Genomic DNA, 25,988 nt, shown 5'->3' with positions numbered 1-25,988 from the left:
GTACTGCAGCCTGGGTAAGGGCTGGGGCTAGGAGACACTTTCCAGACACTTATCATGGATGGCATGGGTGAGCCTGGTCTTGAACCTTTGCACATTGTCCTAATTCACAGGCACCAAAACAGCAGGCTTCTCCCAGAGTTTTACAGATGCATGTGGTTCCAAGCCATTCGAACCTGGGCATCCAGTGGCCAGTTAGTAAGAGAAGAGAAAGGAAGTCTCCATTCTCGTAGCTGCTCTCCAGGCAGGAGTCTGTACTCTCTGAAATCCTGCCTAAAATCATCATTCAGCATCTTAGCAGCAACTCATAAATTAAAGGCCATTTTGTCATATTTCCTCCCTGCTGTCTATGTGGTCGAATGGTAGCAAGTCTCTTGGTGTGCTCAGAATAACAATAGTTAGTACCAACACCACCCATCTGGGGGTCAATCAGTCATCATGGACCTAGGAAGAACTGAGCAAGTTGAGCCCTCTCTTAACATCTCCTGGCCTCCTCTTGGACCTGGACACGGTAGCACGTGTGTCCTATCTCCTGCCAGGAAGGGCTGAAGGAGCATGTGTTCCCTGCTTCCTGTTGTGAGACCACACGCAGGCGTCCCCACCCAAAACCGAGCTCAGCTGTCACCTGTTCCTTAGCCCGCTCCAGCTGCTCAACCAAATCTTCCCGCTCATGGGCTGCAAAGTGCCTCACGCCAATTTCTTCATCTCCGAGCCTTTGTTTAGCAATTGTCATCCTCAACAGCTGCGTTTTCCGTTATCGGGAAAAGGCAAAGGAAGAGAGAAAGAATATGAATGAGTGTATCTCCCCCCCCCCAAATCTCAAGGTCCTGTATAGAAATTTCTAGAAGAACTCTTAGAAGAAAGTACAAGACAAGCTGCCTGCCACTATAATTAAGTTTTTTGGTTTTTTTTCCGGAGCTGGGGACCGAACCCAGGGCCTTGCGCTTGCTAGGCAAGCGCTCTACCACTGAGCTAAATCCCCAAACCCATAACTAAGTTTTAAGAAAGAGGAACCTTTGTTATAATTGGTGCATGTTGACACAAATGTGCACACATTCAGTGAAAGGCTGGGGGTACCCAGGCTTGATCCTGGAAGCTGGATATGCTATAGGGCACTGCCTCAGTGAGGAAGAAAATACTGAGTCTCATTTGGACTTAGCAAAGATCCATAATGACCCCGTACTACTGATAAGGATCTGCTAAAGTGGGCACAGCCCACATTAAGCAACTAGGCAACGCTATCAGGAACCTTAAAACTGCTATTCAATGTCCAGTAAGTATTCCCGTCAGTCTGCGAATGACCCCCAATGTGGACCAGCTTCTTAAGGAAGAGATAAGTAGGCTGCACTGGCTAGCACAAGTCTTGTATGCACTGTGATAAAGTATGTACTAAAAACTTATGCCTGGGACAGTAAGTGACCAAATACATGACGTACTCAAATATGTGTGGGGATGACAACACCAGGGAAGGCCACAGCAGGAATTATAGGAGAGATCCCAGGATGAACCCATGGTCTCCAGACGGCCATGCTTACCCACCACGATATATGTATCCTAAAAAGGTTCCTCCTCTTCTTCTGATGGATACAAGTGGATGGGCTCCTATATACACAAAGCCCTGGAGACAGGTTGTTCCTACCATGTGGGACAGTTCACCCACACGCTCTTAGGAGAACAGTAGCCAATAGAGACAAGGGGTATAAACTTCAGTATTTCTGGAGGATTTGAGTCAGGTGAGAGACAGAAACTTCATTTAAGCCAGGGCAGAATTACCTCAGTGAAATTATGATGGCAATGACCTGAAAAGAAATGACAACTGCAGAAAAGCAGAGAGGATGCAAGGACCCTTCGCTGCTCTGTTGAATCCCACGATGCTGACTGAGTGTTCCGGGTCAAGACCTCCCAGAGAATGGAGGATCCTCATATGCAGAACTGACTCTTAATGGAATCTGCTAAGTTCGTCCTCAGGGTTCACAGCGTGTGTATTTGTGGATTTTCCTACTCAGTACAACTTATCTTCACCCCCAAATCCATCTTCAAGGTCTTCCAGTGTCACTGCTAAACATTCACAGTATGGGGAAACTGAGGGCCAGGGGTACAGCTCAGATGAGGTCAACAATGCCACCTTCGGCCTCTCTGCGTCTGCCTCGCACAGGGGCTGATCTGCCCAGGGCCTACTTAGTGTTGAGTGCTCACATTGTTATTATTCTTTGACAGTTTTGATAGTTTTATAGAATCCATACATGTGTGGGGCTTGATGCGGTGCCTCCGTGCGTGTATATACACTGTATGGTGGTCGCAGTATGGTAATTAATACACACTTCACCCTCCACATTGATCATTTATCATGAAAATCTTGGAAATCTAATTGGTCTGCAATGCATGGCGCTGCTAACCATAGTCACCTACTCTGCAGTAAAGCGTGAAGCTTAATCCTCCCCTCCGACTGAAACTCTGTGCAGGATGATGGCTCCTGTCTTCTGACGCCCGCCCCAGTCCCAGACAAACACTGTTCCACTTCCTATTTCTGTCCTAGTTTGCTTTTCTGTTTCTCTGATAAAACTCTGACCAAAAGCACCTTGGGGAGGGAAGGATTTGTTTTGGTTTCCACTCCCAGGTCACAGCCCATCATTGAGGGACATCAGGACAGAAACTCAAACAAGAACTGAAGAAAGCAGAACCCTAGCTGCTGACTGCTCACTCCTGGCCCATGCTGAGCTAGCCATTTTCGCAGTGCAGACCCACGCGCCCAGAGATGGTGTTCTCTCCACCCCTACCACAGTGGGCTGAGCCTTCCTACGTCAGTCAAGACGATCTCTCACAGACATAGCCACTGGCCAATCTGATTGAGGCAATTCTTCAGGTGAGACTCCCTCTTTCCAGGTGATTAAAGGTTGTGTCAAGTGGACAATAAAAATTAGCCAGTGTAACATATCTAGGAAAACTCTGTTTAAGATTCTGGATATAAATCGGATTAAGATGAAGTGATTGTCTTTATGTGCTTTTTGTCTTGTTTTGCTAACATGATGTCTTCTGGATTTCATCCGTTAAGGTAGAGTGATATCCCACTGGGTACATGTGCCATATCTTCCTTACTCTGTCCACTGACGGACACTTAGATCGTCGCTGGACTGGGGCCAGCCTGAATAGCATATCAATGATCATGGGTGTGCAGGTATCTTTTTGATATTCTGATTTCCTTCCTGTGGCTATATACCCAGTAGTGCAACTGCAATAGTTTGGTGCACATATATTTCATTTTATTTATTTACAATTTGATGCACTGCGACATTTCCTCCTGTGACTCTATTAATCTATACCCCCACTGGCAGTGTGGAAAAGGTCTCCTGATGATGTTGGCCTCACACATGCTGCTTGGTTGATATCTAGTGTTCCTGAGTCCAAGAAGGAAATACAGTGTGCCTTGCAGTGAAAATCTGTGAATTCATCCATCTTCCTCTGACTCTAAGCTAAAGAATGAGTGAACCTGTTAGGACACTGCTGATGAATTTACCACCTCTGTTAAATAGGTTTATATTAAAAGATGCGACAGAAGACACAGTCGGGATGAGCCTTGGCACGGCAGCTATAGCAGAGGCGAGCAGGCCTCCTCACCTCCCCAGTGAGCCAGTGAGCTCCCAGTCAGCATCTCAGTGGCCCATGGAACACGAAGACAGCAGAAGTGGTTGATTCAAGCAAACGCTTGCATGTGAAACATCTTTCATGTCACCTGGTCCTTGGCTTGGGACAACAGGACTTTGAAAAGCACATCCCAAAGCCACAGCAAAGCCAAGGAGCAGCATTTGTCAAACCCCAGAGGCTGTGTCACAAGCACACAAGCTTTTGGCAGGAGGCCACAGGAGACTCAGGCTGCGCCTTGAAAACTAGAGCCTTTCCCTGACACATAACATGTGAGATAGACAGCCTGAACTTGATGTAAAGAAACCTCCCTTTCCAGTCGCAACCAGCTTCACTGCACTCTTCATTTAGAGTCATACGATTATGTTTGTTAATGCCAATTAATTATTACACGTGCCTAGTGAGGCACGACTCCATAGGAAAAAAAGAAAGCCATTTTCACACTGGATGCTGGTTAAATGTCAATCAACACGTTAGCTATCATTTGGTGTTTAATGTGCAGATAATATTGCTCCCACGTTACAGGGCTGTCCTGGTTGAAATACTTTTAAATTGAGACTCAAGTTGGATTGTTGGGTCTGAAATTTAAATGCAGTCAGCAGAAGGGGCTTGATGGGGTTGTTGCTGTGGCAACATAGAGCCCAGGAACATCAAGCCTGCCTTCTACAAAGACGGCTTATAGACTCTGGGGTCTCCGGCTTAGGGCTTCCCACTCTCTCTCCTCAAGAATGAGCTTGAACCTCCCTAGGCCTCTGTCCCTTCCTGCTGAGAGCACTGCATGGCAGGGGAGAGTGGAGGCATAGTCAAGAGACTCTAGGTTAGGGGCCACTAGGCAAACAGGATGAGGGATGCAAAGAAGTCATTCTAAAATTTGAGTGAGTTCCCTCACCCCTATGTGAAGAGTGACTGCATTTATGTATTAAATATATATGCATCGTTTTCCTAGCTATCGATGCAAAGTTGTAATGGTTGCAGTCATCAATAATGCTACAGTTCAGAAGCACGCGTGCAACTGTTTGCCCAGGACTGCCTGTGCAATTTAAAGACCATCCAGGTAATCCGAGCTTGCCCCATGCTAATAAAAGCTGTGCCCCTGAAGAACAGAGCATGGTCCGTCTCTATGGCATTAACTCAGTCCAGGAGCAGAGAAAGTGTGTGTTTAGCTAACATCATCTGCTTGCATGATGTTACCATCCTCACCATCACTGCTGTCATTGACATTATGATCGCTGTCATCGCCGCCACCACCACTGCTACTGCATCATCATCATCATCATCATCGTCATCACCTTCATCCATTCCAAAGGTCCTAACAACCCCCCAGGAAAAGATGCCATCTTCAGAGCTGGCTGAAGCTGAGCTCCAGACCCAAGCATCCAAGAGAGCATGAAGGTGTGGCTCCCTACCACGAGAAGCGACAAGCAATGCTCCCCACATTTGCTATTCCCAAACATGGCACTGCAGATAATCTCCCAGTGCCAAGAGGACTTGTGCTCTGTGAACACCCACTGTCAGCGATGGACGCCACCATTTGCTGATTTAGAGAGGAATAAATGTTTATGAATGAATCACAGACATGAGTCCTTGGCTGGTGCATGAGGTCCAGCTGCAGCTTAGATGTCGCTGAGGGACAGGGAACAAAACAGTGTAGCAGGAAGGGTCCAGGTTCTTTTCCAGCTGCCCAGGCTCTACCAGGCTTAGCCTTTGAGTCAGAGAGGTTCAGCCCTTCTTTGAGCTCTCCCCAGGTTGCCCCTGTCATGGCCTTCTATGTTCTCTAACTCATATTGTTTTATTTACTGGGACTATTGTAGCCACAGGGTGCTGGGAGGCAGCCAGGGTAGGAGCCGCTATGCTCTGAGTATTACCTGTACTCAGATTCTGATGCTAATCCTAGCTGTGTGGCTTGCCAAGCCACATGTGACTTGTGAATTTAAAACACAAGAAGATAAACATGATCTTACAGATACAGCAGTGCCCACGCAAAAGGGTTTGTCAGTTAAGTGCACTGATGCAGGTCTTTAATCCCAGCACTCAGGAGGCAGAGGCAGGTGGATCTCTGAGTTCGAGGCCAGCCTGATCTACAATACAGAGTGAGTTCCAGGACATCCAGAGCTATACAGAGAAACCCTGTCTCAAAAAGCAAAATATGATGCCACCACTCTCCCATCTTAGAAACAAATGATGGGACTGTGCACCACTCTTGGATCTCAAGAGACTGTCGTCCACACACACGAGTGTGCCTATTAGCTAATGAGCTCCTACCCGGGCCAAGAAAGAAATGTGCTCAGCTTCCTGACCGCAATAGGCACTTGAAGTTGTTCTCTCCTGCACTGAGTTGAATGCAGAGCCCTTGCTGAGGCTGAGAGGCCCATGTGACCCTCCTTATCTGCCCCAATGCCAATGCTGCTACCCTGAGTTTGTGTTTCCCCTATCCTGCTTGCCCCCTGGTATCCATCCCAGCTCCCAGGCATTTACACTATCTCTGCCCCTAGCACAGTGAGTCATAGAACTGCCCACAGTCACTCCTGTCATCCTATTCAAGGCTCAGATTAAAGACTTCCTTAGACATCTCATCTCAGCTGATGCTATTCCTCCCCAGGCCTCCTGCCTACTAACGCCTGCCTCTCTACACACATCCACTTATGACACCTGATGTCAGCTCTTCAATAGCTCAGTGTCCACAGCCCAGGGTTGGGCACACCATGGGGATCTCAAAATGCTTGTCAGATCAGGGATGTCCCTCTGCCATGCTCCTCATAGCCCAGAGGCAGATCCTGATGTCCCCAAGATCAATCTGGGGCCAGGTCTACCTGCTCTGGTGCTTGTCCAGGGTTCTGAAAATGCTCAACCTGGGGAAGAGTTTCTTTGTGTCCAGCTGGTCATGATGGTGCCCAGTTGGGTGAGGACACAAACCACAAGAGACAAAGTCACTAGCTTAAGTCACAAATCCTAGAAATGACTGAGGTAGGGTTGGTTCTGGCTGTCAAAGGTTTGTCCTCTGTTGTAATACTGTTCTATGCAACCCTTGCTCAGACAAAACGCATGCCCTCTGCAAAGCCTTCTCTGAGCTGGTTTGTGTTGTAACTTCCCAATATAATCCTCAAAAATACCCTATACTTAGGTCTGCCTTGGGACAATTGTTCTATATCCCTTAGGTGTCTGCCTGCCTTCCTCCAGGTCTCTGTGCCCTAGGCATGTGAGTTCAGGACTTCCCCAAGCCCCATAGCAACACCAAGCTAGCCTTATGCTCTAGCCTTGCTGCCTAGCATCACTGACATATCTAGACTGTGCTCTGGCCAATACACTTCCAACTCTCTTGTACAGAGCACAGAGCACAGAACACAGGCATTCTCTCCTCCTGATACGGCACAAGTGCAATGATGAAACTCCACTTCCCAGATCCCAGAAAAGGAACTTATTCATTTGTTCACTGGCTGGCTGGCTCTGCCACAGTTGAAGTCCCATGAGAGTAGGGACTCAATGCTTCCTGTGCTGTCCCCAGAGCATATGTGTGGAATGAACCAAACCCATGGGCTACACAAGACCCTGCCTCAAACCAAAGCAAAGAATCCGCTATGCTTATGGGAAGAACTGTCCACCTGTGGCACCTGACATCAGCTCTACGGTAGCTCTGTCTACAGCCAAGTGTCGGGCTCTCCATGGGGATCTCCAAATGCTTGTCAGATCAGGAATGTCCCCCTGCCATGCTCATGAGGGTGTCCCCTTCTGGAGGTCACTCAAACAGGACTCTGCTGTGAAGCATCTAGAAACAGCCTGTTTGTACGGGGCTTCCCCTGCCCTCACCCAGGGCCAGGATGAACAGCCACAGCTGAACACGTTTTCTTTCTTTTTTTTCTTCTTCTTTCTTTTTCTAAACAAACAACGTATACTTTAATTGGTCACCTGCTTGCTCATTGGCCTGCCTTTATTGGTTGATGGCTTGGACCCCACTGCTTCACAGGATCCATCCAACCACACCCCACAACTGGCAGTCACACAAGGGCTCTGTGGCTTTATGGGGCCAGTGCCAGAACAAACAGAGGCACTCAGGGCTGCCAGTTGGTGAAATTTAAGCTTATTACTAAAGCAGAGCCCACGTTCCTCATAGAAAGCTAACAATGGAAATGTTCTCCTCTCGGCTCGTGCCATGCTGTATTCGGGTCTGCTACCATCCAAGGACTGTGATCTCTAACGTAAAGCAAAATGAAAAGTACGTGAGAGCCTGTTCTGCCGTCACTGTCCCAGAAGTGGAAGGGCCTGGGAGGGGGGTGACTGCTGCGGGTGCATCTTACAGATGCTTCTTTTACAGGTGCATGGCTCCTTTTATAGGAAACCAGCGTAAAAATGATGCTTGCAGCTAGCCACGCCCGGGTGGTGATGAGAGGGCTGGGCTCCGAGGTCTAGGTGTCATGTGACAGACTTCTCACTTGAATCATGGGCTCCTCTGGGGCACATACTAAGGTCCTGGGAAACAGTGAGTCTGTTAGAGGGAAGTCTGTGACTGCTGGTGGCGTGCACTGGCTCCTGACATGTTGGGTTAAAGAAGCAGCTCCATCCAGAGGACTCGCTGTGCAGCGAGGACTGAGCACACACACAGTCATTAAATCTCATCACCCTGCTTTCCCGTCTTCACCCTCCAGACACTGTCTGATGACTTTATGTCTTTTATTCTCTGTCTGTCTCTCCAATCAGTAGTTAAGCTCCCTAGTGGGGAAACTTGTTGTGCTTCTCTAATACAACTTTAGCTGCTAGAGTTCAGGGAGTCGACAGGTATGTGCTGGTAAACACAGAAGGAAGCCTGGCCACCCCTGATTGTCATCTTGCTGATGAGAACATTGAGACCCCAGAAAATGACCACATTTCCTAAGATCACTCACACATTGGCAGGCAGAGCAGGAATACACACTTGGGTCTGGAGATGCCTGAAGAACAGGACCTCCTGAGTTGCCTCCATTGCTGCTCTTAAGCCAGATCTTCTAGAAGGCAGTGCACTAGCTTTATGTCAACTTGACACAAGCTATAGTCATATAAAAGAAAGGAATTTTGAGAAACAGATTCCATAAGATCAGGCTGTCAGCAAGCCTGTAGAAGGTTCTCTTAATGATTGATGGAGAAGAGCCCAGCCCACTGTGAGTTTTATCACCCTTAGGCTGGTGGTCCTGGATTCTATAAGAAAGCAGGCTTTGCAAGCTGTGAGGAGCAAACCAGTAAGCAGCACCCCTCCATGGCCTCTGCACCAACTCCTGCCTCTAAGTTCCTGTCCTGCTTGACTTCCTGTCCTGGCTTTCTTTGATGATGCACTGCGATATGGAAGTGTAAACCAAACAAACTCTTCCTCACCAAATTGCACTGATCACGGCGCTTCATCACAGCAATAATAACCCTAAGACAGGGGTTTGAGGTTTGTTGTGACATCAGTCCTTATGTCACGAAAGCTGGCCAAGTTCCACTGTAAGCGTTCTCTATCAGAGAGGTGGTACCAGCTCCCATCTTAAGCCTCAGGCAGCTTCTTCCAAGTTTACTGGTGAACTTTTAGACACGCAAAGATCCCCTTCTGCTGCCCTTACCCTTCTCTCTACTAGAAAAGAACTCAGGCCAAGACCAGGTGTGCTGAGACTACTCAAAGCAAGCTCAGTACAGATGGGGGTCTCCCCACATAACTGGTTCTTAGTCATCCTCACAGATGACAGCAAGGGTATCCATCACCAGCAAGGATTTCCCAAGGTGGGGTGGTGCCTGGGCCCTTTCTTCCCCAGAATCCTCATTGACCTTTAAACACTAAATTTTAATCCCAATCTGAGGAAGTAGAGTCAGGCAATCCCTGGGGCTTGCTAGCTAGCCAGTCAGTCAGCAAGTTCCAAATTCAGTAAGAGACCCTGTCTCAAAGAAATGAAAGGAAAGTGACTGAGGAAACACATGACATGGATCCCTTGCACAAACAAGTATAAGCATACACATGCATCTGCAAATGCACACACACACACACACACACACACACACACACACACGCCCTGAAATTTTGAGGAAGGGGCATCTTCTGGTGGGTGTGGGTTGTCATGCCTCCAATCTAGTTTGGGTTGGGAGTTGGTACTTATCTGGGTGCATTCTTGGTCCCTTGGCCACCAGTCAGAGGGATGTCAGGTGGTGATAGAATCCAAGCATCCCCCCTAAACACACACGTTACAAGACCCCTGCCCCCTAACTCATGCAAATACCAAGCTGTCAGAGCTGCTGTAGTTGCAGACCCTCTGGAAGCTTTATGGAAGAGCTTTATGAAGCACAGGGGGGCCAAGACTCTAGCTAAACAAATAGAAAAATGAGTCTCTCTGAAAATATCCAAGGCATGTCGTTTCCTGTCACCCACAAGTGCTTAATACCCACAGTCTACCTTTCTAGGGGGTAGGGGAAGGTCACTGTTGAAATGGTGACTTGGAGATAAAGGCTCAGGGGTTCATTCAGCAAGCCCTGCCCTCGGCCCCTACTTGGTCTCTCAGCAGCAAACGCCCACTCGGTAAGTATGCTGATCAGGCCATGAGCAGGGCTGCCATAGACATCCTCTGGCCACTGGAGTGTTCCTCTGTCCTTGGACTATCAGACCTTCCCAAGGGCTCCCTGGTGGAGTTGCTGTTTGTCCCTTATTGGGACATTTTGCTTTTCTGGAACTTTTGTTCCAATTTCTGAGTTCCTCACAGCACATGCTGGTGATGTGAAAGGGGAGTTCTGTACTCTGATCTCTTCTTCCTCTCTTACTTGAACTCTTTTGTCCCACCCTCATTTTGGCTAGGATCCCAAGTTCCTCCACTTCTGACTCCCACGTGCTGGAGTTATGAGTCACCACACCAGCCCCTTGGCCATTCCTTTGATCCCTTTTATCCCTCCACAGCATCATTCATTCCCTCAGTCACAACATTCCATGCCTTTATGGATGGCTCTGTGTAGGGAACTAAATTAAACATGGAAGGCTGAAGCATGGGCCAAGCACTCATCTTCTGAGCACTGCCCCCTGGAGTTACAGGGTCACACAAGTGCCAAGGCAAGGAACACAGCCAAATCCAGTGAGGACACCTGAGAGCAAAGACAACACCTAATGCCTGATCTGGTGACACATGAGATGCCTAGAATGGGAACGAGTGGAAAGGGCAGTGAAGGAGAGGGCCCCATCCTGCCCCGCAGATGCAAAGATCCCATGGCACAGGCAGCATGGGGGACAGGCTGAAACCAGAATGAGAAGACCATATTAGCCAGATGATAGCTGGAAAGTTCTGCAGGGGATAGACCTCGGACACTTGGCACATGATGACAAGAATGTGGCCTGCATGTGGAAGCCACACATGGTATGGTGATTCAAAACAAGGAAAATAAATAACAACTATCAAAAACACAACACACACACACACACACACACACACACACGCGCGCGCGCGCGCGCGCACACACACACACCTGAGTCAAAGGCTTAACCCATTCTTGATCATACAACCACAGCCACCTTTGAACAGGGCCTTCAGTTTCAAGAAATCTAGTGCTGTATGAGATGAACAGTCTTATCGAGGCCTGGAGGTGGGCTGAGGGGAGGGTGATCATAGGCCTGAAAATAATTTGAGGGACCAGGCAACCTCAAACTTTCAGATGCAAAGAACAGGGTAGTGATTCTGGGGCTTGCTGGCTTGTTTGGTTTTGTTGTTTTGTAAGAAGAGCCAGATACTGAGCAGGGACCTGGTCTACCTTTCAGCAGACGACTATTCTGCAGGCCATGAGTGAGTCATTCAAAAACCCTGGATACACGCTGACACACATGCAAATCACAACACTTAGTAATTAATAGAGCAAAGGAGCCCAGGACAGAGCATGCACATGCATCACACACACACACACACACACACACACACACACACACACACACCACAGCCACCTTTGCTTTCCTTGAATTATCAGTTGCCATCATTTCCTGAAATTTCTAATGCTTAAAAAGCAAAAGGCGGCTCAGGGTTAAAGTTCTGCGCAAACAGGAGGACTGGAATTTGGATTCTCCAAATCCACGCAAATGCCAGGCGAGAGTGATGGCTTGCCTTTGAGTCTGACTTCAGAAGGTGGAGACAGGCCATCCCTAGAGCAAGCTAGCTAGTGGGGTTGGACACATCAGCATTCTCAGGGTTTGACTGAGAGACCCTGCCTCAAAGGAAAGGTCAAGAGTGATGGAGGAGGATTCCTGAGAACAACCTCGGGGCATGTGCCCACACTCACATATACATGTACAGAGAGAGAGAGAGAGAGAGAGAGAGAGAGAGAGAGGGAAGGGGAGCGGAGGGGAGGGGAGGGGAGAGGAGAGGAGAGGAGAGGAGAGGAGAGGAGAGGAGAGGAGAGGAGAAAAGAGAAAAGGCAAAAGATCAAGAGGTAACCAACCAACAAAGCAGAAAGGTAGTCATAAAAGTTAAAATCTGGTATAGCTCAGAATAACAAAAGGAAACAGGGCAATAATATAATAATAATAAAAAAAGAAGCATGAGTAAAAAATAATCACATTTCAGACTGTTTCCCTGGGCTTATGGGGTCTCCCAAATCCACCTTGTATTTTTATGAACTTAAAGAAAACAACTGCACATTTTATTAGAAAAAACATGCTCTGTTACTGCTGGAGGAAGGGACTGCTAGAGCTGACCTTTAACCTCTAACCTACTACTTCAGTCACATGGGACCCTGCTGGGCTTCTGTGGTGCTAATGCTCTCCAGGCATTCTTTATTTCACAACCACAAATAACCAAGCTGAGCTGTTCAAACTTACATTATATACCCAGATCGTTTACTTATTTTGTAGTAAGCAGAAAGGAAAAGAATGGTAGTTAGTGTGGGCCTTTAATCTCAGCAGAGGCAAGCAGATCTCTGTGAGGGCAAGGGTAATATAATCTACGGCCAAATTCGTGGATAGCCAGAACTACTTGGTGAAACCCTGTCTCACAAATGAAGGAAGGCTTAGCCTGTTTAAAAGTATTTTTATTTATCTAGTTAATTATTTATGTGACCGAATGCATGTATGTGCTTTATGCCCTGGAACTGCTAGCTAAAATAAACATCTATGTGCGCTCTTAGAGAACAGACGAGGACACTGGGTATTCCCCTCTGTCATACCCCATCTCTTTCATCGATACAGGGTCTCCCCATGAGCCTAGAGCTCTAGTTTTCTTTACTAAGCTGGAAGCCAAATGGAGTTCCTGCCTCTGCCGCCAACTCTGAGCTGGCGCTACAGACATAATTCAGGACACCAGTCTTGGTGAGTGGATGCCAGAATCTAAACTCCCGCTCTCAAGTGTGGGCAACAAGTACCCTCAACGGCTGAGCAACTTCTCCAACCCTGACTTCCACTGCAATAGCAAAATACCTGTGGCCAGGCACTTTATAAAGTAAAGAGCTTTTCTTGACTCACATCTTCAGAAGATTTCTACTGAGGGCCTCTACTGTCTGGTTCTGTCAACATAACACAAGTCAGAGTCAGCAGAGAGGAAGGAGCCTCCGTTGAGGAAATGCCTCTATGAGATCCAGCTGTAAGGCATTTTCTCACTCAGTGATCAACAAGGGAGGGCCTAGCCCATGGTGGGTGGGTCCATCCCTGGGCTGGTGGTCCTGGCTTCTCTAAGAAAGCAGGTTGAGGAAGCAAGCCAGTAAGCAGCAGTCTCCATGATCTCTATATCAGCTCCTGCCTCCAGGTCCCAGCCCTGCCTGAGTTCTTGTCCTGACTTTCCCCAATGACAGGTTGTGATCTGAAATCGTAAGCCAAATAAAACCTTCCCTCCCCAACTTGTTTTTTTGGTCATGATGCTTCATTGCAGCAATGAAGCCCTGACTAAGACAGGGCCTCATGGCTGCAGTACAGGTGGGGAGAGAGGAAGTGAGACAGCAGAATGGGGTCACTGCTCCTGTGATCTGACTCTCGTGAACAACGAGAAGCCCGATTTACTCCAGTAAACAGGTAGGTAGTCCCTTGGTAAGGGCACTCATGACCCAACCTGCTAGAGCTCATTTCCTGTCTTTTTAAAACATGCTTCTTTTTTATTTATTTTTCTCTTGGATATTATATTCCATCCACAGTTTCCCCTTCCTCCTCCCCTCCCAACCTCCTACCCCCTTCTCCTCCAGATCCACTCCTCCTGTTTCCTTTCAGAAAAGAGCAGGCCTCCCAGGGTATAAACAGAACACAACATAACAAGTTACAGTAAGACTAGCCACAACCCTCATATCAAGGCTGGACAAGGCAACCCAGTGGGAGGAAAAGGACTGACTGAGAGACACCCCCCTCCTGCTATTAGGAGTCCCACAAGAGCACTAAGCTACTCAATTGTAACATATACGCAAAGAACCTAGGTCAACCCATTCGGGCTACAAGCCCTACTTAGTGGATTCTGTGAGCTCTTTTCCTGTGGCGTCCCTACTCCTCTGGCTTCTACAATCCTTGCTCCCCATCTCCTGTGCAGATCCCTGAGCCCTGCCTAACGTCTGACAGCGTAGACCCCACTTCTTAAGTGTCCTCGCTCTTTCCAGAGCTGTCACTGGGACTGCGCTGGGCAATCTTGATGGTCATTTTGGCATTTCACAATCGAAACAAATGACTGAGCAAGGCTGTGAGGAATTTTAGGTTTGATTTTGAGAACTGTGAAGACCTACCCTAAACACAGTCAATGGGCGGGAGCCGGGACCCAATAACAGGAGAGAACAGTGCAGTATCAACTTTTCCAGCTTCTGCCTTCTGTTCCTGCCACCCTACCTTTCTCACCATGACACTTCCTCAAATTGCTTTTTGTCAAGAGATTAACATAGTAACCAAATTTTGAGCCACCCTCAAACCCTTTGGGCTTCCCATCTACCAGTCAGCCAAGCCTCTCTGATCTCTTAGAAGTGTTCCTTCTATGCAGTTGTCTCCCAGAATGTCCTAAACATGTTTTAGTTTTGGTTTTATTTGTTGTTTGTTTGTTTGTTTGTTTGTTTGTTTTAAATGAAGATCTTCAGCAACAGGGTCACTAAGGAACAACTCCCTACAGGCGTAAAAACCACCTTCACTTGTCAAGGAATATGATTCTATCCAGAAAACATCTCCCTAAGAAAACACCCCTGAACATGCAGAGACTACATACAGCTTCTCCGAGTCAAAACCTAATGCCCTTTCTGTTGCAAACACTGCCTCTGGGCTGGAAATTAATCTACCTGGGCCAGGCAAAACAGAAAATTATTTGGGGGCAGAGTGGGAGGGGCAGATTTTAACTTCAATACTTTTTCTTCTGTTTTCCCATCGGACTTTCGTTTGTGGCTTCAGCTGGGAGAGAGCGAGTGTGCACACATTTAGTTTGGAGTTTATGAGTTCATATTTTATAATTAACGTTGCCAACAGGGGAGTTTGATTAATGCCGAGCCGTGGATTTTGAGCAATGTTCCATACAAATTGCCAAATTTAGCAATAAAGTAAATTGGTGATGTGAACATCATTAGTAGAATGACTACTTAAAATTCAAATCATCTGAGCCACAAATCCATTATTTGTGTAGAAGGGAGGAAGTATCGCATTTGGTTTTATTTCGCCCTCAACCACATGTTGTCTATCACCACGCTGGATATAACGAAAGTTCTACAATGGGTTGGGACAATATTTCAGAGAAGCCCAGAAATACACACATATGCACGCACGTGCACACACAAAGGGGCCATGATCAAGACAAATGCTAAACGGTGGGGTTTCATTATGACAAATATAAAAAACAGTCTATAGAAAACTCTTTCAGCCGATGCCGCAGTGCATTTCCTAATGTGCTGTGCACACAGACACACTCCCAGTGTGAAGGCATGCAGTGAGCTCTCTCCTGTCAACAGTCACAGTACCTTATTGTCACCCTGGACCTCGCCAAGCCTCTGCCGAAGTTCTTTAATCTCTTCTCCCAGATGTTTATTCCTGTCCTGTGACTCTCTCAGCAGCTGCGCAAGATTAGCCTGGAAATATCAACGTAGCACAACAGCAATCAGTATGGAGGTAGAAACCCATGTAGGCTCTCCTGACATGGATGCTGGCAGCCACCAGCTCAACTGCATCCCACAGAGCCCAGGGCAAGTTAACCTGTGTGAAAGAAACAAGCATACAAGGTGCACAGTGACAGCTTAAGGGGAGGGGAGTGACATGGGAACACACCCCCATTATTTAGGGAGATTCTTTGTTTCCAGAATGGCTTTAAAAAAAAACAGACAGGTTACAAAGGAATCAGCTGTTTTTGACTATTTCAAAATTTTCCTAAGAGCTTGTCACTAAGATGTCTATCCTAGGGGGTTGCTGTGCAAGCATGAGGACATGAGTTCAAATCCCTGACACCCACATAAAAAGCCAGGCATGTCTGCATACACAGATATCACATTGGTGCTGTGGGGGAGGAGACAGGAAAGTCTCTGGGGCTTGCTGGCTGTTAGCCTAGCTCTAAGCTCAGTGAGAGACCCTGCTTCGAGGAAATAAAGTTGAGTGATAGAGCAGGTCACCTGATGTCCATCTCTGCCTTTGCACCCTCACAAGCATACACTTGTGCATATATACTCCCCACACACATACACACAGGTAATAGAATGTCCACTTTCAAATTGGATTGTGTTCAGTTCTCCAGTTGGGGCCAGCAATGTATTTTCTCACTTCAGTCATTTCTTCTGTTCCTTCAAATGTGACTTGCTAAATGAGCCCTTCTTTGTTATTTCAGTGCCCAGAATTTGTGTGTATGCTTGTGTGTACATATGTATATGCGTGTTTGTTTGCACACACAGCAGGCAGAGGTTGCTGTTCAATGTTTTCCTCAATTGCTTTCCACCTTATTGTTTTGAGAGTCTCTCTCACTAAACCTAGAGCACACCAATTCCACTAGGCCAGTGGTTCTCAGCTTGTGGGTCATGACCCCTTTTGGGGGTCACATATCAGATATGCTGCATATCCAATATTTAAATTGCAATTTATAACACTAGCAAGATCACAGTTCACAAGATAATTTTATGGTTGGAGGTCACCACAGTATGAGGAACTGTATTAAAGGGCCACAGCATTAGGAAGACTGAGAACTACTGCTCTAGGCTCTCTCGCCAGTGAGCCCCCAGGATCCATCTCTGCCTCCTCGACAATGCTTGGTCTCAAACTGCCATGCCTGCCTTTTACATGTGTGCTGGTGATCATACTCGGGTTTGTTGCAGCAAACTTGTTACCCAGAGCCATGGGCATCCTAAATGCTCAGAATTTTGAATTTAGAAAGGCAGCCATTTCCAATATTAGGATCCAGTTGTGATCCTTTAGTCTCCAGGGCTGTCTCCCATCTCATTGTTTCCTTTGGGTGGTGGTGGTCCATGTAGTGCCAAAAGAGCCCGGGTTGGTGCTTTCTACTCAAGTCTTCAGAATAGGACACCAACCCACTACCACCACAGGCTTCTCCACTCACAAGCATCGCCTATCTCTTTGGGGTCCAGACTGTGTATGTGTGTGTGTGTGTGTGTGTGTGTGTGTGTGTGTGTATGTGTGTATGTGTGTGTATGTGTGTGTATGTGTGTGTATGTGTGTGTATGTGTGTGTATGTGTGTGTATGTGTGTATGTGTGTGTATGTGTGTATGTGTGTGTATGTGTGTGTATGTGTGTATGTGTGTATGTGTGTGTATGTGTGTATGTGTGTGTATGTGTGTATGTGTGTGTATATGTGTATGTATGTGTGTGTATGTGTGTATGTGTGTGTATGTGTGTGTATGTGTGTATGTGTGTATGTGTGTGTATGTGTGTGTATGTGTGTATGTGTGTGTATGTGTGTATGTGTGTGTATGTGTGTATGTGTGTGTATGTGTGTATGTGTGTGTATGTGTGTATGTGTGTGTATGTGTATGTATGTGTGTGTATGTGTGTATGTCTATATATGTGTGTGTATGTGTGTGTATATGTGTGTGTATGTTTGTGTATATGTGTGTGTATGTGTGTGTGTGTGTGTGTGTGTGTGTGTGTGTTGGGAGGAGGGCTTACCTAGCCAGCCAGCCCCATTCCCATTCCTTTCCCCGGAGCAGCAGAGCTGGCACATTCTGATACATATTCAACTCCTCTTGGGGTTCTCCTGAACTTCTTCTGTCAGCCCTTACACAGCTTCATGCTTCTCTCCACTCAGTCTTCAACTGGCCCTCATCCTCTGTTCTGCAGAAAACTACCCTGATGACAAACCATAACTTGTTCTGACTCCCACTCCACTGGTTATGGTCTTGTCTTTCTTTAGCAAAGACAAGCACTGAGCAAGACAGCCATTCACTCGGAACCTGCGCATGGGCGTGTGTCTCAGAGCCTCAGGGTGAGGATGAAGGAAGGGGAAAGTTAGTCCCTCACAGAAATCACTTGAAGAGGCACACAGGGACACAGGAAGTCCCAGATTCCTTCATGCTGAAGTCGAAACCCAAATGCAGGGTTAAACGGACAACCCACCTCTAGTGGCGCCCTTGCCAAGCCTTCAATGCTACCCTCCAGGGAACGACTGTGTTGGGTTGAAAGAGGCAGCAAAGGAAAGAACAGGAAGGTAAAATTGTCACCCATGCTTGATTTCCCCTCCACCGGGCCTCCTCAGCCCATGGGTTAGGATGCCCTTCTGCCTCTTCCTCCAGGGTACCCAGCATCCACGCTTGCTTCTTTGCTCCTACACGCTGGGCCTGATTCCATCTTGGTGCCCGCACCCTCCGTCAAGTCCTTCAGGCTTTTGCACAGAGGTCACGAGTCCCCATAGGACCCCCCTGGACCACTGATTTAACATGGCCCCCCTCCCTTTGTCCTGTGCCTTTTGTCTGAGGTGCACGCCATCTCCTAACACACCATATAATTTACTTCATGGTTTACTGCTCGCTGTTTATTTCCTGACTCCCTCTCCCTGCTAAACCATAAGTTCCATGAAGGGCGAGGAACTTGGTTCTCTCTCCTCCCCTCTCCCAAAATGCTCCACAGCACAGCTAAAAGACGAAATGAGAAGCCAAGCTGGATGTTCCAGCCTCAGCACTGGGAGTGAAAAGCAGCTTCTAATAACACGGAGCCTCGCCTGGGACAAACCCCACCCCCTTGAGTTCCAGGTTCCCTTTTTCCAGCCCACGGTGCATCCTAAATTTTAAACCCCATAGCTGCATGGCTCAGAGCTTACAGTACATTGATTCCCATTTCTCCAGAATTCTGCTCTCATGAAATACACCGTAGATGGTGAGTGAGGAAGGCCAGACTCCCCTTTGTAGACAGAGAAACAAGGAACCATTGCTGCCAACTGACAGTGGAAAGTTCTCCACGGGGAGTGGAAGTTACTTCCCAGTTTTGCCCCTAGCTGCATGGGGAATTTCTCTATCTGCAGAGGGGAACCAACCCTGCACTTTCCATGTGCTGACCTGAAATGTCCACAGCAAACACAGAACGTTGAAGCCCAAGCTGACATCCAATGGTTCTGCTTAAAGCCCTCCTCCATGACTCCAACTCAAGCACCCAGAAGACAAGAGTTGTGGGACATGAAAGGTTCCTCCTTGGCCACATCCGGCTCTTTATGATTCTGTCCCTGCACTGTTCATTCTTCGTCCCTTTATTTACACAAATCTTCATTGGGCATCTGCTTTGTGCTACGCACCATCTTAGCACCAAAAGAGACAAAACTTTGTGCTTAGCAACAAAAGAGACAAAACTGTGATCTTGAAAACTCACATGTAACTGATCACATGTTACATTATGTGGCACAGAATGAGAGTGGCTCCCTAGGTGGGGTATTAAGCTTCTAGAGAAACAGAAAGCAAGTACAGGAAGCAGAGTGTGCAGAGGAGAACATGTTGAAAAGGAGATTGTGGGCCTTGTGGCCATCCTCGGGGAAGGATCCAGGCAGGGAAGGGGTATTCCTCACCTTGCATCTCAAGTTCTTTGAGGGAAAACAGTTCAAAGACACAAGGCAGGCTGGGTATAGGAACCCAAGGTGAAAGTAAGAGGTGTTCTTGGTTGACATTTTCTGGTTCTTTCCCTTTGCTCCACTGAACCCCAGAAAGTTCCCAGGCCTTAGCTTATGGATCCTCTCAGTGAGTTGGCAACAGATGCAAGGGCAGGCACAAGGTGGAAGGATGGTCTCCAGGGAGAAGCTACTGCCACCTGTACTGCCACCTGTGCTTCCACCTGTGCTTCCACCTGTACTGCCACCTGTACTGTCACCTGTGTTGCCACCTGTGCTGCCACCTGTACTGCTACTTGTACCTTTCCATGAACAAAACTCAAAAGCAAACCAAAGCACAAAACCTGTCACCCTAGAGTTCCCCATTTCAATCACTAATGGCTTGATCCCTTTGGAGCAGGGAAACCCTGACATTCAGGGACCACTGCCACTGAATTAGCAAACCCAGGGTAACTTAATCTCATGCAGCAAAAGAACAGCACTCCAGTCCATCCATGTTCAATGCTTTTGTGTAATGCAGCCATCATGAATTATTAGAAAATAAATTTAAGGAAACCCCAAGTGTTTTAAAACGGTGCCCGAAAGATGGTTCTGAAAGCTCATTCCCAATTTCCTTACCTATCTTGTCATAAGCCAGAAACAATTGGGTTGCATCAAGACTCTGGACCTAGGGCCTTGCTCTGAGAAGTGATGACCCTGGTTATTCTGGACATTTGGGCATAGAAGCCAGGATAAATATCCAAGATCCCAGAAGATGCTAGGCTAGAGGCCTGGGCTGCAACAGGGAGGACATTCAGAGAAGCAGAGCCATGTTATCAAGCCTTATTTAGTCTGCATTCCAACTGCATGAAACTGTAAGACAGTCAGGCACAGCCATCACCCACAACACAGTGGAGATGGTCAGTTGGGATCACAACACCTTTGGGGCTGTGAGTTCATGGTAAATCTACCCCGGCCTTAAACTTGATCTCAGAGAAGCAGTGCGGGGAGGAGCACCCTTCCCTTAAAGCTAGTGACTGTAATTTTCTTTTATACTTGTCAGGTAAAGTTGTCAACACACTCTTTCTCTAATCAAGCCCTCCACCTTCTCAACTCTGAACCAGTAACTGAAAACCAGAAAATGACTATTCTGCTAAAGTACCCAATTGCTTGAGATACACAAAGGCGATGGGGGGAGGGTGGGTTGTACATTTCAAAGAAGACTGGGATAGAGGAGGAAAGTTCACACAGTTCTTCGACCAAAAATAACGCCCATGACTCACACGCTTGCTCTAACAATCCATCAAGCGAGCAGGTGGTGGCTGCTTATAATTTATCAGCGATGCAGAGCGCACTGTTCTGCCTGTTATGGAGAAGGACTCTGTGACCATCAGTTTGGAATAGCACTTCGTGAAGGAAATGTCAGGGAGAATGTGACAAGACCCTCCGGTTTCAGAGGGAAGGGAGACAGGCCCTGGAGAATTCTTCCTTTCCATCCCCAGGGCAGGTGGTGGCCCAGTAGAAAAGCTCCAAAAGGCACACAAAGGAGCCTTTTAAATAGTCAGGTCAAGCTAGGAAAGGTTGACAGGATCTCCTTGATAGCAGGCATGAGTACGGAATGCAGTGTGCACACTATAGACTCCTCACCCTCAAGCCCCTCTGTCTGGGAGTTAGCCTACTGAAGTTGTGACAGGGGACCAATGAGGGGGCTTAGCCACTGTCTGCTGAGCCTGACAACTGAGTTCAATCCCTGGAACCCAGGTGGGGGAAGGAGATAACTAATTCCCCACAACTTGTCCTCTGACCTCCACACATGTGCACACACTCAAATAAATAAACAAAATATAATAAGACATTTTCATTGTGATGGAGGAGGGAAGAGAGATCTGATAGAATAAGATGGGGAAGAGGGGGTAGCCAGAAGGTTTGGTGCTCTTCCAGAGGACCAGAACTTTCAACTGCCTATGACACCAGGACCAGAGGCTCACACAAACCCTCACACACATGTATATTCATGTTGCCCAAGAACACCCTCACACACATGCACATACACAGGTAGGCACGAACATACCCATAATATCTAACCTTAGTGGCAAGTATCGAGAGGTGAGGCTTAGAAGCTATGGGCACTCTCAACTCTGGAGAGTCTTTCCTTTAAGAAGGAAAAGTTCAGGTCCCAGGAGAGGGGGGATGGATAATGTATACTGCGCTGGCTAATTTTTCATGTCAACTTGACACAAGGTGGGTCATCTGGGAAGAAGAAAACTTAATTGAGAAAATGCCTCTGTGGGCAAGCCTGTGATGCCTTTTATTGACTGATGAATGACGTGGTAGGATCTAACTCACTGTAGGCAGTGTCAGCCCTGGGCTGGTAACCTTGGGTGCTATAAGAAGGCAGGCTAAGCCAGCTAGTAAGTAGCATTCCTCTATGGCCTCTGCATCGGTCACTACCTCCAGGTTCCTGCCCTGGCTTCCCTGGATGATGAACTCAGAAGCTGTAAAGTGAAATAACCCCTTCCCCCCAAAGTTGCTTTTGGTCATGATGGGCTTTTTGGTTTGTTTGTTTTTTTTTTTTGTTTTTTGTTTTTTTATCACAACAATAAAAACTCAAAGACAGACGTATGTCTGCTTAGGTACATCTCCACAAGCCAGCTCCTACGGTGAGAAGAGTGTGCCCTGGAAATGTTCTGCACAAGGCAATTGTCTCAACCTCTTGATGGCTCAGATGAATACGCCAGAGAACCAGCACCTCTCAACCAAACCTCTTAGCCACCTTCCGGTAGGAATTCTTACCAGGGAGGCATAGTCTTCCTTAGGTAAGTCCCCTGGAATCTGTTAGATACACATGATCTGAATCATTGAGCCATGGGAAGGTTAGTCTACATCATAATATAAAGTGTTAGGACTTGAGCTGGAGAGATGGCTCAGCCTCAACAGTTAGGCGTGTGTTCTGTCCATCCAGAGGATCCAACTTCAATTCCTGGTACCCATAACCATAACTGCCTGCAACTACAGCTCCAGGAGGAAAAAAATACCTCAGACCCCCACAGGGGCCCACACTCACACACTCACATGCGCATAACACACACACACACACACACACACACACACCACTCACATATACATACACTCAACAAATAATAATTTTGTAAAAATGTATTCCCTCAAACAATATATCCTGAACATATCCTCCCCTCCCTCCAGACCTTCCCTTTCCTCCCCTTCTCCCAGCCTCCCCTCACCTCCCCTCTCCCCCAGATCTACTGCTCTTCTGTTTCCCTTCAGAAACAAATAAATATATATAATACATTTTTAAATGACAGAGCTGAGAGGATAAGTCAGTGGGCAAAGGCTGCGCAAGCGTGGAACTTCAATTCCAGCTCCCATGAAAAAAGCCAGTATGGTAAGGCGTGTTTGTAATCCCAGCGTAGGGGAAGCGGAAGTAGACAAATCCCTGTAGCTCTCTGGCCAGTCAATCAAGATGATGAGAGAGTGCCAGGTCCCAGGAGAGATCCAGTCCCTAACAACAAGAATGGCTCCCAAGGAACACACCCAAGATTGACTAATGAGCCCCACATGCACATGCACATACGAACACACACACACACACACACACACACACACACACACTATATGAGTAAATAAATGATGTATACTAGGAAGCCCTATAACATACCTCTCAATTTGCAGACCCATCAGAATAAGAAGTCAAAAGTAGAACGAAAATAAAATTAGACAGAAAGAAAAGCAAATCCCTGACTTCCTCAGGAAAGAGGATGAACTGCAGAGCACCTTCAGAAAGCACTGCCGAGTCCCATCACACTAGGAAGTTTAAACCCTGGGCCCCATGGATCCATAGCTTCTATAGGGCAAAGTACTACAGAAAGCAAAACTACATTAAAAAAAAAATTCCCACCCCACACTTGATGAGACATCAGTGTTCTTAAGGCCTATGATTGATGGCAAATTTAATTGCAGTTTTCACCATGCTGCCTTGGTCCAGTGGCAACTCCTATGTTCACAGTAATTGAGTAAAACTTGATTAGCGAGGGCCCCTGTCCAGAGAGACTGCCAAAGCTATAGCCCCCATGGGCAGGTTTCTTATTTCCAAACACCAACCACTGAGAGCATGTTCCGTGCATAGTCTGGGGCAGCACAAGAACTCAGCAGCCTCCTCCTGCCTCAGTCTCCCCCGCCCTCACAGAGGAGGAATGTCTTTCCAGGCAAATCTATTGAGTGGCTTTTGGGAAGATGCAGTTCAAACAAAGATTTGCCTGGTTTAGGACATTATGGTTTTGTTTCTGCTTGCTAGTTGTTCCTGAGTGTCTCCCAAGTGTTTTAGACTGGGGGATCAAGATAGCTAGCTGAGGAGACTGCCCACAGCAAAGAGACTAACAGACTTATACTATAAAGAGCTCTCCATGTCTTTATTATTAACCCCAAGCAGGACCCCCAAAAGCTCCTGAAACTTTGTTGAGTCTGTGAGTCAGGGGCACTCCCAGACTGGTTACCAAATTGTTTCAAGGATCTGTATGATCATGATAGGGAAGATGGAGCCACAGTCATGAGGGGGGAGGGCTAGAAACAGCTGGACCTGGGTTGCCGCCTAGCTTCCCTGGTGCGACACTTAAGTCACTCTCTTCAAAGTGTTATAAAAGAACACCTCAAAGCACTTGGAGTCTTTGAAAGAAGTTTTAGGCTCTCCGCATCAAACCAGGAGTAATGTACAAAGTCATTCTGATTTGTGGGCCCTGGGGACTGAAATAAGCTTGACCAAGACGACTTTGCTACTGAAATAAAAGGCCCCCCCTTTCCTGAACAGGGCCACTCTACACTCCATTTTCCCCAGAGTTGCCATCTCACGCATGTCACTGTATAAATAAGCCATTCCTTTTTAGAGGCAAGAAAGCAAAGACTCCCTAGTGAGCCAAGAGAGATGCCTCCCAGGGTACTTGTGCTTGAAATCAAACAACCAAAGACAAAGATATTAAAGATGTGTTTGACTGTCTGTTCAAGAAGGAGTTTTGTGGGAGGAGGGGTATGCTGATGTGACCCACAAGAATTTCATCACCTAAAAAGATTAACCCAAGAGCATCTTGATTCCCTTGTCTCCTTCACGGAAAGTGCTTGTTTAGCAAAAGAAAAATATTTAAAGGGTCGTTTGAGATCTTCCCATGATCTCTCCGCACAGTGCAAAGGGGCGCACTGTGTACAGTTCTGCCTGGAGTAATGGGAAGACGTTTTCATTTCAATATCCCACGAGAAGCTATTAGTGCAATCGCTGTTGTCTGGGTTTTTTTCACAGCTTCTTTAACGGGTGATTTGCCACTGGAAATTGAGTTGTTTGAAAAAGAATTCTGAGGTCCAAAAGGGAGGCATGACAGCTATATTCCTAGAACTTACAAGCGTGAAGTTCAAGTCTGTCTTTTAAGGAGATTAAGAAGGAAGGGGGAGGGGAAAGGCCAGACAAAATTATGGTCAGAGGCTAGTGGGCACGAGAAACAAGGCTAACTTATGTAACGGGCACCCAGATCTTGGCACAATTGGCACCATGCTGGAAGTGCCATTTAGGCCATAAAACTCAGCATGTAGACAGCACAACCTGGCAAAACAAAAACAAAGATCTAATCCATCAAAGTCCATGGTTCTGGAAGTCTCCAAATGCACTAACCTTGTTTTTCTGTTTCTGAAGTCTTATTCCTAATACCTGAAGCTCCTCGAGCCAGGTTCAACTCCTATGATTGAAAATCCACTCTGAAGAAGGTTCAGAGATCTCAAATATCCAGTGTTGTTGCAACCAGCTACTAAAGACTTTCTATGGGCTTAAACTAGTATCAGAGTAGTCTTCTCTGGTGAATACTTCCCAACAGCACAGTATAAAAACCTTACTTCCATTTCTGTTTCTCTACCACTGCTTAGTTCTAAACAGGGCTTTCAAAATGGGCTAAGACTAATGGTGGTGACCATGGTTTGTCCCTGTTCAAGTAGTCTAAAAATCAAAAACAGAACCAAAACCCTGAACCAAACCATCACATCATAAACAGTCTTCTTGAGTCCAGTGTTGCCCTCTGAACCTGCTGTGTGTCCTGGGAACATCCCAAGAAAACTATAAAAGACCCAGCACTCACCCAACACTCACTGACTACCAGGGATGGCTATTCTTGGTTGTCAGCTTGACTACATCTGGAATTAACTAAAACTCAAGTGACTGGGGAGACTGATAAGGGATTTTTCTTAATTAAATCATTTCAAGTGAGAAGACCCACCTTTAATTAGGCTCCTTTGAGGGGAAAAGGTCTACCTTTAATCTGGGCCACACTTTCTGCACTCATTAAACAGCCTTTGTTGGATTAACTGGACCATAACCTGTAAACCACTCTAATAAATTGCTTATATTTGACTAGCCTTGGACATTATAATTTTGCTACTGCTTGGTAGTGGCTCCC

General features: G+C 46.9%; 1 protein-coding gene across 4 annotated transcripts in view; it reads right to left on the bottom strand.

Moving 5' to 3' along the window:
* The window catches only part of Ccdc149 (coiled-coil domain containing 149), a 95,221-nt gene that overhangs the window by 29,076 nt on the left and 40,157 nt on the right, over positions 1–25,988 (bottom strand). For 2 of the 4 annotated variants that reach the window (NM_001432958.1, NM_001432959.1), the window contains exons 4-5: positions 15,499–15,606; positions 623–739 (exon numbers count right to left, since the gene is read on the bottom strand). In NM_001432958.1, coding sequence (NP_001419887.1) covers positions 623–739; positions 15,499–15,606 — 225 coding nt within the window. The remainder of the gene's footprint in view (positions 1–622; positions 740–15,498; positions 15,607–25,988) is intronic. The other 2 variants (NM_001432960.1, NM_001432961.1) reach the window with 1 other exon arrangement.

Source organism: Rattus norvegicus, chromosome 14, assembly GCF_021556685.1.
Source record: "Rattus norvegicus strain SHRSP/BbbUtx chromosome 14, alternate assembly SHRSP_T2T, whole genome shotgun sequence".
NCBI classification, from domain to species: domain Eukaryota; kingdom Metazoa; phylum Chordata; class Mammalia; order Rodentia; family Muridae; genus Rattus; species Rattus norvegicus.
The sequence above is the reverse complement of the archived record's forward strand: the minus strand, read 5'-3'. Positions and strand labels throughout refer to the sequence as shown.